This window comes from Vulpes lagopus, chromosome 12 (assembly GCF_018345385.1).
Source record: "Vulpes lagopus strain Blue_001 chromosome 12, ASM1834538v1, whole genome shotgun sequence".
In the NCBI taxonomy this organism is placed as follows: Eukaryota; Metazoa; Chordata; class Mammalia; order Carnivora; family Canidae; genus Vulpes; species Vulpes lagopus.
In genome coordinates this window covers 7,173,304-7,191,419 of record NC_054835.1, presented here as the reverse complement: position 1 = coordinate 7,191,419, position 18,116 = coordinate 7,173,304, and the positions used below count along the sequence as shown (strand labels likewise).

Here is an 18,116-nt window from a genome sequence, read left to right as displayed (position 1 = left end):
GGTGTGAGCAGAGAGCAGGGAGGGGCCAGCCCCGAGCACTGTCAGGGGGCAGAGGGCAGGAGCTGCAGGGTTTTTCAGGGAAACAGATGCCCAGGGGCCTGATCTGCTCCTACCCCCCAGGGGGACGTAGTCCGGGATGGGGGAAGGCTGGGAGAGGTCCCCTGGCAGCAGCTGCCCCCTCCCCCGGGGCTGCACACCCAGGCCCAGGGAAGCCAGCACCTGTTTCTAGCAGGTGACACAAGCCGGGCAAGGTCCCCAAGACCAGTCCACATCTGCTGACCTGGCCAGAGGCAGCGCACTCGGCCATCCCCGAGGCCACCTCGGGTACGGCACAGAGTGCGAGTTGTCCAGCCCTCGTCTCTGCAGTGCACATGCCCACCACCATCCGCCCGGATTTAGCCCCACTCGTTGGGGGTGGTGTGATGTGTGAGTGGTGAGCAAGGACTTTGGGGCCCAGCCCGGGGCCTGGAAAGCTGAGCTGCCCCTGGCTGGCATGCAGGGCCTGGGGGCATCTTCCTGTGTTCCCCAAGTAAGCTGAAAAGGCCAGAGCCAGGCTGGGGTGTCACACACACCCCAGGGTCAGGGTGCTGGGCTGCAAGTTGGGACCTTCCCCTCAAAACAAAATGTTGCCTATTTTGTCTGATGCTATAGAACCTTTACCTCCCACCACCTCTCTCCAGTACACACACCCTCCATGGAGGAAGCCTGGGACAGGTGATGGCTGGTGGTCTCTGTCCCATGATGGGCCCCACCAGGAGCTCCTGGGGCTCCCTCCTCCAATGGATTTCTTGGCTCAAGGCTTCCAAGAGCTTCCCTGGTGTGAGAGGGACTTAGAGGGATAGGCAAGTCTTGAAAGAGCAAAGAATCCTGATTTCACAGAAAGACTGACTTCTGCTCCTGAGCGGGCTGGGCCTCAGGCAGTCGCGGAACAGGGTGTGTCTGCCTGGCAGGTGGAATCCAGCCAGGCTTCCCAGGACAGCTGTCCTTTGAACTGGAACCCGAAAAAGAGGTGGGTTGTTTTTGTTTTTTAAACTGTACGAGTAAGGGTCAACGTCGAAGGTTTAGAAACTACAGAAAAGCTCAGAGAAGAAAATAAACACCTTCCATACTCTCAGCACACAGAGGCCATCCTGGGTCACCTTCCAGGTTTGTGCCCCTTGCCATGAGGGCCTGGGTCATTGTAACGGCTCCCCATAGGGATTCCCAGCCTGTCAGCATGCCCTCGGCCCCACCCCACCGTGCACTCCCCACGTTGAGCCAGACGCTTCGCCTGTGTGCTGAGCCTTGGTGGCTTCCAGCAGCCTCCTCCCAGGGAGGCTGGCATCTTCTTCATCTTCTCCATTGTTGGTCTCTCCCTCTAGAGTGTGTGCCTCTGGGAGTCAGGGGTTTGGGTCCTACGGTACCCGTGTCCCCAGGTCTTGGAAGAGCACCTGGCTCCTAGGATGTCTCTCAAAGTGAATGAGTGGTGTGCAAAATGTGTGCGAGTGTGTGTGTTGTGTGTGCCTACGCGCTTGTGTAGGTATAATATGGAGATACGGATTTAGGGGCGCTTTTACCCCAGCGTGTGATTCCACGACAAAAAGTGTTTGTCATAGGTTTCTCAGCGCTGGGGAGACGGTGTGTCACAGATGTGGGTGGCATCTGTGGCTCACAAGCTTGCAGCTATAGGTCAGATTGGCTCTTCTGTCATCGCTTGAGATCCTCCCTGGGCTTTTGATGGTCAGTAACATGAATTTTAACAGCTCCCTGATATTCCAATATCCTGGGTAACCTCATCTTTTCTTTAATTTCCCTTATTGTTGGAGAAATTAAGGGTGGCTCAGTGGTTAAGCATCTGCCTTTGGCTCAGGGCATGATCCTGGAGTCCCAGGATTGAGTCCCACATCGGGTTCCCTATAGGAAACCCTATAGGGTTCCTCCCCTATAGGGAGCCTGTTTCTCCCTCTGCCTATGTCTCTGTGTCTTTCATGAATAAATAAATAAAAATTTTTAAAAAGAGAAATTAATTTTCCCTATAGGGAACCCTATAGGGTTCTTCCCCTATAGGGAGCCTGTTTCTCCCTCTGCCTATGTCTCTGTGTCTCTCATGAATAAATAAATAAAAATTTTTAAAAAGAGAAATTAATTTTCCAGGATGTGTCAGCATTAGCAATGCTTTCACGAGCATCTTTGCACAGAAATCTCTGTTTCTTGAAGGTACGTTTCTAGAAGTAGAATTACTGAGAGTTACTTAGTAAAATTCTAGAAGTGGAATTACTGAGCACATTTTTAGTGTTTGTGGTATATGTTGTCCTCCAAAAAGATGGTTCCAATTTGGATGGGATTTTTAAAAGAGTTTTGTCAAGTTTTAGTACCCAAGTAGGGAAATTTACAAGTGTATATATAAAGAATGGAGACCACCCACAATCCCATGTCCCCAAGAAAATCATTGTTCATATTATGGCTTATTACTTTCCAGATTTTTTTTACTATGCATATTGTATATATGCATATTGTATGTAATAGGCATGGTATGTATTATGTATCTGTGCATATTAAATACATATAATATACCTATAATAGTTATATGTATTTAATATGCATATATTTATATACACTTTATGTTAGTGTGTGTGTACATATATATGTCTCCAAAGAGATTGTGAGGTATGCCATGGTTCTTTACCTCTGCTCCTTGGAGGCCTGCCAAGTGCCACCCCCGGGACAAGGCTTGCTCCTCTCAGCACCTGTGCCAGCCAAGAAAACTTTGAATAGCTTCACTTCTTAAAGTGTGAATTATGAAAATAATAGGGTTTTTCTTCCCGTTTCCAAATACAAAATTATAACACTGAACTATTCTTTTTTCAAACTACACAGAACTCCCCAGACACGCAGAGGTATCTGCTGACTGTCTAGAATTTGACTTTGTTTTTTAAAAAAGTCGACACTCTTTTGTAACCCCTGTTGGAAGGCATACTCACGGCCATAGGGAAATGGCCTGAGGAAGGAGCATGGCAGGGAAGAGTGACTGTCTGGAGAGTCTGGGGTGGGGGACAAGGTGAGGGCTAAGGCTGGACAGGGAGAGCAGAACCAGATGGTGGAGCCTCAAACACCTGACCTGGGTGATGGAACATTGCTGAGAGAACCCTAGGGAGGCACAGGAGGCTTTGGACAGCAGAGGCACATGATCAAAGCCGGATTTTAGGGTAAGAAATCTGTCAGCTTGTGCTGAATGGCCTGAAAGGAGATAAGACAGGAGGCTCTCCCTGTATCTTGGCAGATAGTTTGAGCACAGGCTTCGTGTCTCCCCTGTAGTGGGTCTGGGGTTGTTGGGTGTGCCACGGGCAGAGGAAGGAAGGCCAAGCGCAGGTGGACATCCAAGCTCCATCTCCACCTGAATTCATTTTCTATGCTGCTTAACAAGCTGCCATAGTCGTAGCAGCTTAAAACAACACCCACTCATGATCTTACAATTTCTACAGGTGAGGAGTTGGGGCACAGCCTGACTGGTTCCTCTGGTCAGGGCCTCACCAGGCTGCAGTCAACAAGGACTTTGGGCTGAGGCCTCATCTGGAGCTCAGTATCCTCTTCAAACTCATTCAGATTATAGGGAGGACTGAGTTGGGTGCGGTGGTTGTCAGCCTGAGGCCCTCTGCTGCTGGGGGCCGCCCCTCCACAGGCAGCTCGCCACAGGGCTGTTGGGTCATAAGGCCGGCGGGCAGAAGAGCATCTCTCTGCTCTGGATCCCTTCTTTCAGGGAACACCTGACTCTCCTTTAAAGGGCTCACCTGCTCAGGTCAGGCCCACCCAGAAGCATCAATCTCCCTTTTGATCACGTCACGTCAACTGATGAGGGAACTTAGCTAAACCTGCTAACTTCATTTTTGGTTAGAAGCAAGTCAGAGTTTCCACCCACACTCACACAGGACAGGGGTTACACCACACTGCAGCTCCCTGGGTGAGAACCCAGGGCCGTTCAGAATGATGCCTACCACCCCACCTCTCCTCTGAGTGCTCCTTCTGATCTCAAGGTGCCCGTGCCTGACCCCTCGTATCTCAAGCTCAGTCCTTCCACGGTGTGGCCTGAGGGTTAAGAAGCCCCCCCACACACTCTCTGCAATGCAGAAAAGAGGTACTGACGACCACACAGCTTTGAGACTTGCAGGAGTGAGGGCAGAGTAACAAGCTGCGGAGTGCCCAGCTCTGGAGGGGGCCGCTCCTTACGGGGGCCACAGCACGAAGCAACCACATCTTCCATCTTTATTTTTTCTTTTTTCCCATCTTTATTTTTTCTAAAGATTTTATTTCTTTATCCATGAAAGACACACAGAGAGAGGCAGAGATACAGGCAGAAGGAGAGGCAGGCTCCCCACAGGAAGCCAATGTGGGCATTTTCTATCTTTAAAGAGCTCTCGGGATGCCTGGGTGGCTCAGCGGTTGAGCCTCTTCCTTCGGCTCAGGGCGTGATGCTGGAGACCCGGGATCGAGTCCCACATCGGGCTCCTTGCATAGAGCCTGCTTCTCCCTCTGTCTGTGCCTCTGTCTCTGTGTCTTTCATGGATAAAGAAATAAATAAAATCTTTTTTTTTTTAAGAAGAGCTCTTTATGAGGGGCGTCTGGGTGGCTTAGTGGGTCCTGGGATGGAGCCCTACGTAGGGTACAGGGAGTCCACTTCTCCCTCTCCCTCTGCCCCTTCCCCCTGCTTGTGTGTGTGTGCTCTCTCTCTCTTTCTCAAATAAGTAAACAAAATCTTAAAAAAAAAAAAAAAAAAAAAAGAGCTCTTTATGCAGTTGAGACTACTACACTGGCCTGCTCGTTCTGTTTCTCTATGAGGATATTAGCCACATCACAGAAAATACACAGACAAGTGGATTGCAAGCCAGTATAAAATTTTAAACTATAATATTTATATTTGTGTTTGTGTCTTCCCAGAGTTTTTACATCGCGTGGATGAGATGTGTGCTTAACAGGTCAGCACATACTGGCTTTTTACCCCCAATTTTGGATTCTTTCTCCAAGTGGGGCTTAGAGATGGAATTCCTGGTGGCGGCATGTGAACATTTTCACGACTGTCGGGACATTTTCTGGAAGGCTGGTGCCGAGTTTTATGCTGTGACCCCTGCTGGTGATTTGGGATTTGCTTGTTTCTCTGAAAAGAAGGCTGGGTGGAGGGCCTGCGGCCAGCCTGGATAATCACCCAACTCTGCGCCCAGTTGCGACCTCACAGCGCCCTCCAGGGGCAGATGACAGGGGTACAAGGGCAGGGAATGCCATTTTGCTCTGGTCCTCAAGGGCGCTCCTGGAGTGTGGGCATGGAAGGGACAGGACAGAGCTGCTGAAGCGCGTGTGCTGAGTTCTGGGGTCAGGAGAAGTGCTATTGCACCCCAGGACGTGGAGTGTTCTGACTCCCTCAAATTCTACTCTGTGCCCTTGATCATAAACACCCAAGTGTCCATTTATAGAAAGTAACTGTGGGACAATCCCATGAGGTGTCTGGGGTGCTTACTACCTGTTGCCAGGCCCATTTCACAGAAGACGCTTGCAGAAGTGCTGTGCCCAAGGTAAAACTGGTCTCTATTTCTCAGGTTTGGGGTTTTGCAAGAGCCAGACTGCCTTTTCTCTTTCTTTCAATCAAGTTCTTTTATTTCAAACAAAAAACTAGCAGCAAATGCACACATTGTCCTCTCCCAAGCCTGCTTGGCCAAATGGGCAGAAGGAGTGGGACAGAGGAAGATTCCAAGTTCTCCCAGCCTGGGCCAAGGCCTTGGGTACCTTATCCTCATGGAAAATTCTATCCTGGGACGGGTGCCCAGGAGGCTGCCCACACAGCCCTGCAATTAGGGTGACAACAGCGACAGCCTGTTGCAGGGAGGGCTGCTGTGTCCCCTCCCTCACTCCCAGGAGGAGCATGTGTAAACGATTAAGCCGGTTTGTTTTCTCCAGCATGCTTGGGAGGAAGTGACATTGACGTCCTTGTGGCCCAATGGCAGGGCCAGTGCCTCCGTGAGAAACAGGCCCCCAGCTTTTTCCGAAGCTGGTGTTCTTGGGACCTACCTTCTAGGCCCCAACCAGAGCCTTCTTCCCAGGGTGATCCCATCCCTGCTGCCGGCAGCCCCAGCCTGGTGATGCTCCGTGGCACCCTCCCTTTGGATTAGAAATAGAAAGACCGCTGTGCCCCCGTCTGAGCTCTGGAGCACTGGCCAGTGCCTGGGCTGGCCTGTCACTTACTATTGGTTGAGTGCTTCTGGGGAGGAAAGAGGCCTGCTTGTCTGCCTTGCCGGGAGGGCACTGCTCTGGCCTGGTGGGCCGGCCCTTGGCTGGTGCAGATTCCTGGGGTAGGGGGAATGGTGAGCTGCTCACGAGGGAGGCCCCAGCTCCTGTCTGGGTGGAAGGGCAGGCCAGCATCTTCCCGACACCTCTGCCCGGCAGGTCCTGCTTCCAGGGTCTTCTTCCTCCCCGGCACTTCTGTGTGCCTTAAGCCCAATCCTGGCGCCCCTAGCCTCCCTCGGCTCCCTCAGCTCATCATCCGATCATTAACCTGTGCCCCTGGTGTGTTTGGGACACCTCCCACATCTGCGCTCTCTGTCCCCATCTGGTCCAGGCCGCTGCCGCCCCTCCTTGGACATCTGCCCTGGCCTCTGCAGGAGTCTCTCTGCCTCTGCTCCTAGCCCTATGGCCACTCCTCCACACAGAACCTGGGGCGGGGGTGTCCCTCCACCCAGCCAATCCCCTCCACGGCTCCCCACTGGCAAGATGACATCCAACTTCTAGATCTGGCCACGCAGGCCCCACAGGAGCCAGCCTCTGCTTCTCTCCACCTTCATCCTGCATCAAGAGATTCAGCCCTGCAATTATCCCACTGGCCCAGAGAAACAGCTTTTGGCTTGCTTCCCCCAGGGCCTTCACACACACTGTTCCCTTAGCCAGAAACAATGTTCTCCCCCACTCTCTTTGTGCGGCAAACTCTTCACCCTTCCAGGACTCCTCTTCCAGGAAGACTGCCCAGATGTCTTAGACTAGCTTTGGGGCTTCCCATGTTTGGCATGGCCTCTGCAACAAGGGACCCCAGGTCAGTTCTCTGCTCTCTCCTCTAGGCCCAGGGCAGAGCCCTGGCACACAGCAAGCATATCATATTTGTTCACAAATATGTTCACAAATATGTCACAAATTTGTTCACAAATTTGGCACACACATGTCATATTTGTTCAGTGAATGAAGGGTAAGCGGGGGCCCAGAAATCACTTAGCCAAGGCAGAGGCCAAACTAAGCCAGACAATACAGCTCTGGCTACGTCCAAACCACTCACCACCCTCTGCCCCCCACCCCAGTCCAGGGCACAGGTGTCTCCCCCTCTCTGGCTCTCATAGTCAGGCGAGCCTGAGCCCCCTTCAGACAGCAGAATACCTTCTCCCCACGCCTTCACCCTCATCGGTGCCCCATACTCTGCTGCTGACAGAGTCCCAACTGTCCAACCGCAAGGAAGTCACGTGGTGAGTGTCCTGGGCTTGTTTGCACATCTGGAAAGGGCAAAGCTCAGCTCACAGGAACCCAGTATTCAGGGTGAAATCACAGACAAAGTGTGGAGAAGAAGATATCCGGGGGATGGGATGGATGGGGGATGGGGAGGGGTCCTCACTTCACTCATAGTTAGAATTACCATACCTCCTAAAACAAAAAAAACAGGGACTGTCCCTCACACAAGGACCATGATAAGGTTTTGAGGTGTTTGAGGTCATCTAGGAGATGTGGCCCACAGTGGGAGGGCTGACACCTTGGGGCACTTTGTTGCAGCATGGGCAAGGCAGACCTTGGGAAAAGAGGTCCAGCTGATTGACTCCATCGGGTATGATTGCTGTGTCAGTACAGGGCCCTCACCGGGAAGGGCTGGTCATCTGTGCTCTCTGGGGATCAGGGAGTGCTGTCCTACTTCTTAGGGGCCGGTTGAGGTCACTATCCAGACAGAGATGACTCTGAACTTCCCCCAGAGGGTGTGGTATGGGGGCAGGGGGAAAAGGCTGGCTTCAGACCACTCCCTTCACCCCAGCTTCCTGCAAACTCCCTGTAAGTGATGTCATTAGCTGGTGGCGTATATGTCCTCTGTCACCCCCAGTTATCATCTACCAAAAGGCGGGGGGGTACTTGGACAACGTCTTCTGGTGTCCTTGGCTGTTAGGAGCACTCCTCTGTCCTGGGAGGCCAACTGGGACCCCCACTCTGCACACCCACTTCCTAGACCATCTGCCTAGGGCCCCCTACAGTCAAGTGCCCAGGAAGGTCCCACACCCTCTGCATGCCCGGAGATAAGAGATTTAATTGCAGCATCTGCACCCTCCTCCCACAGTCTGGCCAGCCCAGAAATCCATGGTCACCCGCCCTGCCTCCCACCATAGGGCAGAGGGGACACCCCCTGTCCAGACAGGGAAGGGATCCTGTCCTGAGTCACACAGCAGGGTTTCTCCCAAACACCTAGGTGTGGGTCTCTTGTTCTGCTAGCCGACTTCCCATCTGTGGGGCTCTGCAGGGCGACCGAGGGCTTCGTTCACAAGAAGGCTCAGACGTGAGGGCATCTGGCCCTGCCACAGCTGTGGGTCCGAGCCGGGCCCAGAGCAGTTCCTGTGGCTGCTGCAGGCTAGGGCAGGGCCCCAGAAGGCCATCCCTCACTCAATTGCTCTGCTGCCCTCACCCGCCCTCCCTCAAATTTTGGGGGGCTTAAAATTTTTTTTTTTTATTTCTTAAAGACAAAAGCTTTTCAGTTTTAATACACAAAATCGATGTAGTCCTTGTTGGGCTCCTGTTCCGCCTCTGGCCAACTCCTCCAAAGGTCAGGGGCCAAAGTCTCCCACGGCTGCAGACCAGGGGCTGAGCCAGGCTCCTGGCATCCCAGCAGCCTCTCGGGCCCAGGAGTCTGGATTGGAGAGAGGGGGCAAGAGAGCCCAAGCAGCCTGTCCCAGAGATGGAGGACGGGAGAAGGTCGCCTCCCCGCATGTCCGCCCTCTTGGCCATGGTTAGGCCAGGAGGCAGCTGGTTCCTAGGGGCCTGGCCATCAGTTCACCGTGGGCACCTGGCTGTGGTGCAGGCTGAACTCTTTGGCCTTGAGACGGAGGCTGGCAATGCTGTTGGCCATGTTGACTCCCGGGGTCGCAGGGCCCGAGCCTCCAGGGCTGTATGGTGGCACCGTGCTGGGGGTGACAGAGGTAAAAGGACATGCAGCTGCAGCTGGCATGCTGCCCAAAGCTGACTACTTCTGGCTGCCAGCCCCGACCCTGGCCTCTGGTCCTCCTGCCTTCCCACCTCAGTTTACTTTCCTGGGAAGCCCTCCCCCCAGGGGCAGGACATAACTTGGGGGCTGTAGGATTTGAGTAGGAGTCAGAAACACCCACAGATGGCACTGGGCCACAGGACAGCCCCTGCGGGTTTGCAGGTCTCCCTCCCTGGATCAGGAGCCTCCTGAGGGCAGAGCCTGGGTCGTGTTCACCCCCAGTCTTGCAACGGGCCCTACGCACAGCGGGGTGGAGATGGTGTGAACATGTACTTGTACAGAGGATGCTTCTCAGTGGTGCTCTTGCTCCAGGTAAGGATGGGGCAGGAGAGCTGGCCACCACGGGCAGCATGAGGACTCTGACCCCACAGGCCCACCTGCTGGATCTTGCCTCCCACAAGACCAGGGTTCCAGCAGAGTGCCTCACACAGATAAGGGACTAGTGGTGCCCCCTGGAGTTGTGGGTACAGAAACAGAACTCCCTAGCACCTCTTCCCTCCTCCTGCCCTGCCACCTTTATCCAGCTTTGACTGTGGCAAAACTGCCCCAGACCTTGGCTCTGGACCCCAGCCATGCCCTCTGAGATGGGGAGGCCATTCCCTCAGCCCTCCTGGCTGGGGAGGCCTGCACAGGGTGCTGGGGGCTCTGTGCCAGCCCAGAAATCTTCCTCCTGGTTTCCAGTGTCCTCAGGGTGACATGAGTTCTTTGCTTCCCCTCCAGACAGGCTTTATCTTCTTGCCCCTACACATTCACATGCACATGCACAATCATGCACATGCATATTCATGCACACATAAGCACATGCATGCACACTCACAATCACATGCATATATTGCTATGAGAACACACTTGTGTGCACATGCTCATGCTCCTCCAATACACACACGTATATACTCATGAGCACACATACACCAGCTACACACTGCTCGGTAGGCCCTGGCTTCAGGGGTGCCTGGGCACCACTCACAGCTCCCTCCAGAGCCTCCAAGAAGTCTGGACCCTGAGTGGCCCCAGGCCTCCCTGCTGGAAGGGGCTCTGCTCTCACCTGTAGGGGGACGAGGTGGTCCAGGACAGGTAATCTGGACTCAGGGCTGTGGGCCGGGGAGCCACAGGCTGTTCGATGGCGGCCTCCTGGCTGTAGGACTTGAGCAGCGTGGCGGAGCGGTTGGCCAGCATGGCCCTCTCGTTTCGGCGGAACTTGGCCCTGCGGTTCTGAAACCAGACCTGGGGGCCGGGGAGGCGTGTTGGACGGGGTGCAGCAGGCTGCAGAGGGGACCCACACCCTGGTGGATGTGGGATGTGCCCCCTGTGCCACCAGCTCTGGACTGCCAGCTTCACCTGGGGGGGGGTTCCTTATCTGTAAAAGGGGGATGATCCTGCTGCGGGGTGAGCACGCCTCAGAGACGGGGGAGGAAGGAATGAGAAGGCAGGCGAGCACTTCACCTACAAAGCACTGGCTCAGGGCCGGGGCAGAGCAGCATTTAACACTTTAATGTGACTCTGATTTATCAAAACCCTTCGCCAGGCACTGTGCTAAGCACTTGACAAATATGTTAACTCCTCTCATTCTCAGAAGAACTCTATAAAATAGGCCCACGTGGGATTCCTGGGTGGCGCAGCGGTTTGGCGCCTGCCTTTGGCCCAGGGCGCAATCCTGGAGACCCAGGATGGAATCCCACGTCGGGCTCCTGGTGCATGGAGCCTGCTTCTCTCTCTGCCTCTCTCTCTCTCTCTCTCTGTGTGTGTGACTATCATAAAAAAATAAAATAAAAAAATAAAAATAAAATAGGCCCACGTGATCCCCACTTGACAGGGAGGATACTTTCACCACAGAGAGGTTGAGGGACCTGCTCAAGGCACACAGCTGGTGAGGGGCCGGCCTTGGATTTGAACCTCAGTCCTATGGGGCTCAGATACTCCTGCTCTTAAATGCCTCCCCCCACCCCCCAGCAGCTCCGTTGCCCCAAGTGATAGGTGGCGGTGTGCTCCCACGGGGTGGGGTGGGAGTGGAGTGGGGTGGGTGAGGGTGGGATAGGATGGGGGTTTGATGGGGTGGGATGGGGTGGGGTGGGTGGGGGTGGGATGCCCCCAGTGCGCAGCGCTCACCTGCACGCGCGCCTCGCTGAGGTTGACACGCCGGGCCAGCTCCTCACGCACGAAGGCGTCGGGGTAGTGCGTGCGCTCGAACACGCGCTCCAGCGCCTGCAGCTGGCTGCTGTTGAACGTGGTGCGGTTCCGCCGCTGCTTCTTCTTCCGCTTGGCGGCGCCGCCGCGCCCTGGGCTGGGGCACTCACCTGCGAGGCGGATTGGGGGGGGACGTGAGGGTCAGCAGGTTGGTTGGCCGCAGGCGAGGCCCCTGCCCTGAGCCCCAGGGTGCGGAGGTGCCAGCGCCCACAGGCACTAGCTGGGCAGTTTGCCCTGAGCGCTGTGTCTCCCCCTCTGCAGATGGTGGTGCGGCTCCCAGAGCAGGAGCAGATCCCTGGAATCCACTCCTTTCATCCCTTCATTCATCCCTTCCTGCCCTCCTTCAACACTTATTTTTTTTAAAGATTTTATTTATTTATTTATTTATTTATTTATTTATTTATTTATTTATTCAAGAGAGACACAGAGAGAGGCAGAGACACAGGCAGAGGGAGAAGCAGGCCCTATGCAGGGAGCCCGATGCGGGACTCGATCCTAGGACCCCAGGATCATGCTCTGAGCCCAAGGCAGGCACTCAACCACTGAGCCACCCAGGCGTCCCAAAGATTTTATTTATTTATTCATGAGAGACACTGAGACAGAGGCAGAGACACAGGCAGAGGGAGAGCAGGCTCCCCATGAGGAACCCCATGTGAGACTAGATCCCATAACCGGGGATTGGCCTGAGCGGAAGGCAGATGCTTAACCACTGAGCCACCCAGGTGTCCCCCTTCAATACCTATTAACTGAGCAGTTACTATGTGGCAGGCACAGTGCCCACAAGGAATGTAATAATGAACAAAAACCGTCGGACCTCTAACCTGAAGCCAGGGCACAAGTTCCCTCCTGCCAGGAGGGACAACTGACCAGGTCAGGGAGGCCCAGGAGGCACCTGAGGGTCCTCAGCACCTGGCCTGGGCTCTGGGCATGGTAAGCCCTCTGTGGGTATTTGTTGTGCAACTAACATAACACATCACAAAGAGCAGTAGGAATCAGTTGCACCGAGCCATGGCTCACAGGCTCCTTAGCACCTGTGATCACTGCTCACGGCAATCCTATATAGACAGATGTGCCATGCTCATCACCCCCAACTTACAGAGGGACAAGGGAGAGGGATTCAGGGAGGCCAAGAGCTCTGGCAAAAGTTCAAGCACCCAGTGGTAGAGAAGGGATTTGAACCATCAGCTTGGCACCAGAATCCTGGTCCTGTTCACCAAACTTGCCAGCTGCTGAGAGCACAAGGCAGAAAGACATGTTAGAGCCCCTGAGCACCCAGTATGGGCCAGGGGCTGTGCTGGGTACTGGGGAGAGATGGAGCAGATTCTTTTTTTTTTTTTTTTTAATTTTTTTTTTTTAATTTATTTATGATAGTCACAGAGAGAGAGAGAGAGAGGCAGAGACACAGGCTGAGGAAGAAGCAGGCTCCATGCACCGGGAGCCTGATGTGGGATTCGATCCCGGGTCTCCAGGATCGCGCCCTGGGCCAAAGGCAGGCGCCAAACCGTTGCGCCACCCAGAGATCCCGAGATGGAGCAGATTGAGGGAGGCTGGCCCCAGGATAAGACACTCGGTGGCTTGCGGCAAAGGTCACACCAGGGTGGCCAGGGTGCGGGAGGATACTCGGCTCTGGTGAGCGAGGGGGAGATGATCGGGGAGGCTCCTCAGACAGGTGGTGCTTTGAACTGGATCTTGAAGGAGGTACAAGAACTTTCCAATCAGATCAGAGAGGGAGGGAGGAGGGCACTTGAGGCAAGGCACAAGAGATGGAAATGACCAGGGGGTGAGTCCCAGCGGAGAAGCTGACCACGGGTCCATGCTGGCCTCTGGTGCAGAATCAGCAACTCAGGTAAGGATGCCCAGCATAACCCTGGGGAAGGCCTGGGGTCAGCAACTATTACCTTTTAGACCCGTCCTCTCCCTGGAGGGGACAAGTCGGGAGAGCTTACAGACACTATTGCTACATTTCAAGTTTATTGAGGGGCAGAACTTGACTCTTTGTCCCCAAGGGCCCAGGTCATTGCCCACTCCTCCAGGGGGCCCTCCTGACGCACCTGGGTCCTCCTAGCCCACCTGGGTCCATGTGGGATCCCCTCCTGCACTCACCCAGCACACATGCAACACCACCACGTTCAGCACTTCCTTATGTATCTGATTTTATTAAAAATGTATGTTTTAATAACCAAGTAATGTCACTGCTTGTCACAGTAATAGATTCATATACCAGAGAAGGGTAAAAAGTAAAACAAAATACTCCCCTCTCCCCAGCTCCACTCCCCATGCTTTACAAGATTACAAATGCACATTTTAAAAAATTTACAAGCATGAGATCATGCTGAACACATTGGTGCTTCAACTTGCCTATTTTCGCTTGATAATATTCCAGATACCATTCCATCTCAGCACAACAAACGTAACCTTCTTTATTTGGATTGTTCCCCACACTCTCTTTTCTGTCCTGTTCCCTCCCTCCACCTGGAGGAATTGATTTTTTTAAGGATTTTATTTATTTATTCATGAGAGACACACAAAGAGAGGCAGAGACACAGGCAGAGGGAGAAGCAGGCTCCCTGTGGAAAGCCCAATGGGGGACTCAATTCCAGGACCCCAGGATCACCCCCTGAGCTAAAGGCAGGCGCTAAACCACTGCGCCACCCAGGGATCCCAGGAACTGATCTTTTAAAGCAATTCTTGCTTTATCCTCCCAGCCAGCATAGCTTTTTTGCAAATATAATAAAATACATATAATATTTTCTCCCCCTCATCTATCAGAAAGGAGCATACCATGTACTGCTCCGCACATCACCTTTTCCCACTGAGCAGCAGAACCCAGCGATCCTTCCATCCCATGCATAGAAATCATTCACCCTCCTTTCTATAGCGAGTGGTTTATATGCCAGCCGTGTATGGGAAGGTCTGTTTTGCTTAGTTAGGACAACAGAACATATTGTCAAGCTTTTGGGATTTAGTCCATACCTTGTATTTTTGCTTTCCCAGTTATGCGTTCCCAAAGCACTTGGCTGGGGATCGCCCCGTGGTTTGTTCCACTGGAGTTCTATTGATGGGCACTTGCAACGTTTCCAATCCTTTGCAACTGAAAGGATGCCAGTGGAGAACTTCATGCAAACATGATTTTCTATTTTTGCCAGTGCATATTTGGGACAGATTCCTAAAAGCAGGATTGCTGGGCCAGTGAGAAAAATACTAGAAGTAGCCAGAATCTGCACCACCCCCCCTCCAGGCTTCCCACCAGTGGTGTATGGGAAGGTCTGTTTCGCCTGGTTTGGACAGCAGAACATATTGTCAGCCTTTTGAAGTTGAGTCCATACCTTGCATTTTTGCTTCTCCAGCAACACATTCCCTTAACACATCCAATGTTCTTTGCACAACGCTGGGCATTTGCTTTGCTAAGCCTCTAGAACATTCCAGGCCCGGCGGTGGATACTCCTCAATCCCTGCTTTTAAATAAGGTCCCACATTAGCAGGGTTAATTGACCCTTGAGCAACCAACTGATTCAGTTTGAGGCGGAAACGTTCCAGGAGACTGGTAAATAGTGATCATGGGAGCAGATGGGGGGTCTCGTCAGGCAGGACTCAGGGCGGTGCCTGGGAAAAGATGACTCTACATCTGAGTTTGACCCAGGAGTTCTCAACTGGGGGCAATCTGCCTCCAGGGGACACCTGACAGTGTCTGGAGACATTTTTGATGGTCAGGACCCTGAGGCTGGAGGTGCTATGGGGATTGAATGGGTAGAGGCCGGTCAGCCCTTCAGGACAATGACAGGCCCCCATGCCGAAGAATCATCTGGTTCACGATGCTCAGAGCTCTGGGCTAGCAGGATGCTCAAGAACTGTTGCAAACACAGGATGGGGTGTGGGGGCAGTGGCAGGGAATGCGAGTGGCCCCAAGGGAGGCGCCTCATCCCCTGGCTGGGCTCCAGCCTTCTCTCCTCACCCCTTTCCTCCAAGAAAAGGCGAAGATGGATGAGAATGTCTGGTGCCTGCAAATGTCTCTCTGCCCCGCATCCCCGTCCCCTGGAGGGAGAAGAAAGCTAAACCAAAACAACAAGGGCCCATGAGCTGAAAACCGGGTGGTGGTCAATAGCCCAAAAGCAGGATGGAAGTTTCTGGAACACTAGCCATCCCAGAGACGATTTCCGTCCCCCTCCAGGCAATGCTGTTTGGGCACTCACCCAATGCGGGAGGCATTTCAGCCAAAAAAGGAGACTTTTTCGAGAAGTTTCTGAGCAATTCAAAACTGAGGGTGTTTAAATGAAAACCATTTCACAGCCTTCGCCCCGCCAAGTGGGCGCCGGAAGAAACAACCCAGCTCTCTTTGCCAGTTAAACTGTGTGACTTGGAGCTGAAATCTTCACGCAAAGGCGTTTATCACCGGGGCCCCCCCAACAAGCCCAGGCCTCCCCCACGAACACCAGCTAGGCTCCCCTCAGGTCTGGGGTCCGCTCTCTCCAGGGTCACATCAGGGCAGCTCCGATGGGGGATGCTCAGCAAACACTGATTTGGCTGGCCCACAAGCGGTGCCAGGTGCCACACATGCTTCCACCCACTGGATCTCTGCCCCCACCATATGAGGTGTTACCCCACTTCACACGTCGGGAAACTGAGGCTGAGCTTGTACCTCTGGGTGGGAATTCTTGTTTGTCAGAAGGCTCAGCCGGCTCAGGCTGTGGGGGTCTCCTCCCTCACCCAACCTGCTCCTGGGGGAGGTGAGACAGTCCTGGCTCTAGGAGGCCTCCAGCCTCACAGCACCTCCCTGATGCAGAAATGCCCCTGGGCCCCCATCCTCAGCACCTCTTTGTTCCAAAGGAAGACCTCCCCTCTGGGAGCTGGGAGGGACAGCAGCTTACCCAAAGTCACACTCATGCCCAAAGAGCAGAGTTTGACTCAGTGCCAAGAGCATAGTAATTGCACAATAAATGGTCACTGCCCTTAGCATCGGTGCTTATGTGCAAATGGCTTGATGGCCGAGGTCAAGGGTCTTTCTCCAAGGGCCCTTGGGTCCCCTGGCCCCAGCCCCGACATGGAAAGGCAAATCCAAAGTCTCTGCTTCAGGCAGAGACTGAGATGCAGGCGAGGCTGAGGACAGCTGGAGCAGCGTCCTCACAGTGACCGGGGACTCGAACCCACGGGCTGGCCTCTGCTTCCTGGCGGATGTGCTGGCCATTTGTGACCTGAAGTTCCTGCGTCACCTCCTGAGAAATGTATCCTGGTGGGCGTGTGTGTCCCCCTGGGGGCTCTGGGCTGGGACTTGAAAGCATTTGGAAAAGAAATAAATACTCACTAAGCCTCCGGCCAGAGATTGCTGGGGCTCCACTCTTTCCAAGTCAGGCTGTGCCCCAAATTTCCTTTTGTTCAGGAAAGAGTCCTGCTTTTCTCCTGGGGTTCAAAATAAAGCCTGAAACCGCCTGCATTTTCACAGGCTGCTCAGGTGCTGTGGTGAGGGGCTGGATGGGGCCTGGCCTGCCGTCCTCTCTCCCTTCAAACCAAATTACTTCGTCCCCGATTACATTACAATACAAAAAAATGACTTGTGCACAGTTTTCTGCCATTAAATTATTTCACACATACCATTTATTTGGCTGACTGCAAGCCAAAGACGTTTAAAAACCCTGCTCTTGGCCAAATGATCAAGTGTTCCTGGCTCCTCTCCCCTGCACCCATGGTTTTTCTTATTCCATGTGATTTAAGGGTCTAAATAGTCTGGAGGGAATTAACTGCAAATTCTTCCTAAGACAAATAAACCCGGCCTCTTCATTTCTGCCTTTCTCAAGCCGTTGAGAGACACTCTCTGTTTGTTTTTGCTTCAAATAGTCAGTTTGCGCCTGACCCCGGGGCCGCGGCGAGCTCCAACCCAAATAAATAACTTTTATTAATTAGCATCTATTCTGACCAAATAAGCAGCCCCCTCTCCCCCCTCCAACGTGATCTCTGCCAACACGTTCACAAAAATAAACAACGGGTCCCCGGGACCTTGATGTGGATTTAACAAATTAACACCGGGCCTTGGTCAAAGGAGCTCCAAGCTGCAGAAATATTTACAGCCAGGAAAGTCTGAGGAAGGAAGTGGAGGTGGAGGGCCCAGAGGGGCCTGCAAAGGCTTCGGCGCCCACCCCCAGGTCTTCTGGAAGAGATGAGGGTTCCTTTGAAGGACCCCTGGTTCTCCTGTGTCTCGTGCTCAGGCAGGAATTCTGCCACTGAGTGCCACCCAGAGGGACCTGAGGGTATTAGCTCTCACCTCTTGGGGTGAGAAGAGAGAGGCAGTACTGCCCAGTGGTTAAGAGGCCCCCCCCAATCACCAGCAGAGTGGCTGAGGGCAAGCCTTTGAACAGCTCCCAGCCTCCAGAATCTCACTGAAAAACGAGAATAACAGAGGCTACCTCATTAACCTACACAGGGGCTCTTAGCCTGATGTTACAGATAAGGAAACTGAGGCTCACAGGGTTAAGCAGCATGTCAAGGCTGTATGACTGGTAAAGGCCGGGGCTAGGATTTGAACCTGCCAATGGGCAAGGAGCCCAAGCTTGTAACCATCTGGGCACAGGGCACCCAGTCCTAGGAGGGCCTGCATCCCCAACCTCCGTTCCTTCTTCAGGGAGGTTCTGAGGGTCTCTCTGTGGACTTAGGGTGAATGGGACCACCAGGAGGAGGGAGGCCGAAGGCCACAGAGGTGTTTCTG

At 53.6% G+C, this 18,116-nt stretch overlaps 1 protein-coding gene across 1 annotated transcript in view; it reads right to left on the bottom strand.

Annotated features, from left to right (window-relative positions):
- Positions 1-5,605: 5,605 nt before the first annotated feature.
- Positions 5,606-18,116, bottom strand: part of PRRX2 (paired related homeobox 2) — a 50,734-nt gene continuing 38,223 nt past the window's right edge. The window contains exons 2-4 of the mRNA XM_041723781.1: positions 11,345-11,532; positions 10,284-10,462; positions 5,606-9,158 (exon numbers count right to left, since the gene is read on the bottom strand). Of these exons, the coding sequence (XP_041579715.1) occupies positions 9,023-9,158; positions 10,284-10,462; positions 11,345-11,532 (503 nt within the window). The 3' untranslated portion in view covers positions 5,606-9,022. The remainder of the gene's footprint in view (positions 9,159-10,283; positions 10,463-11,344; positions 11,533-18,116) is intronic.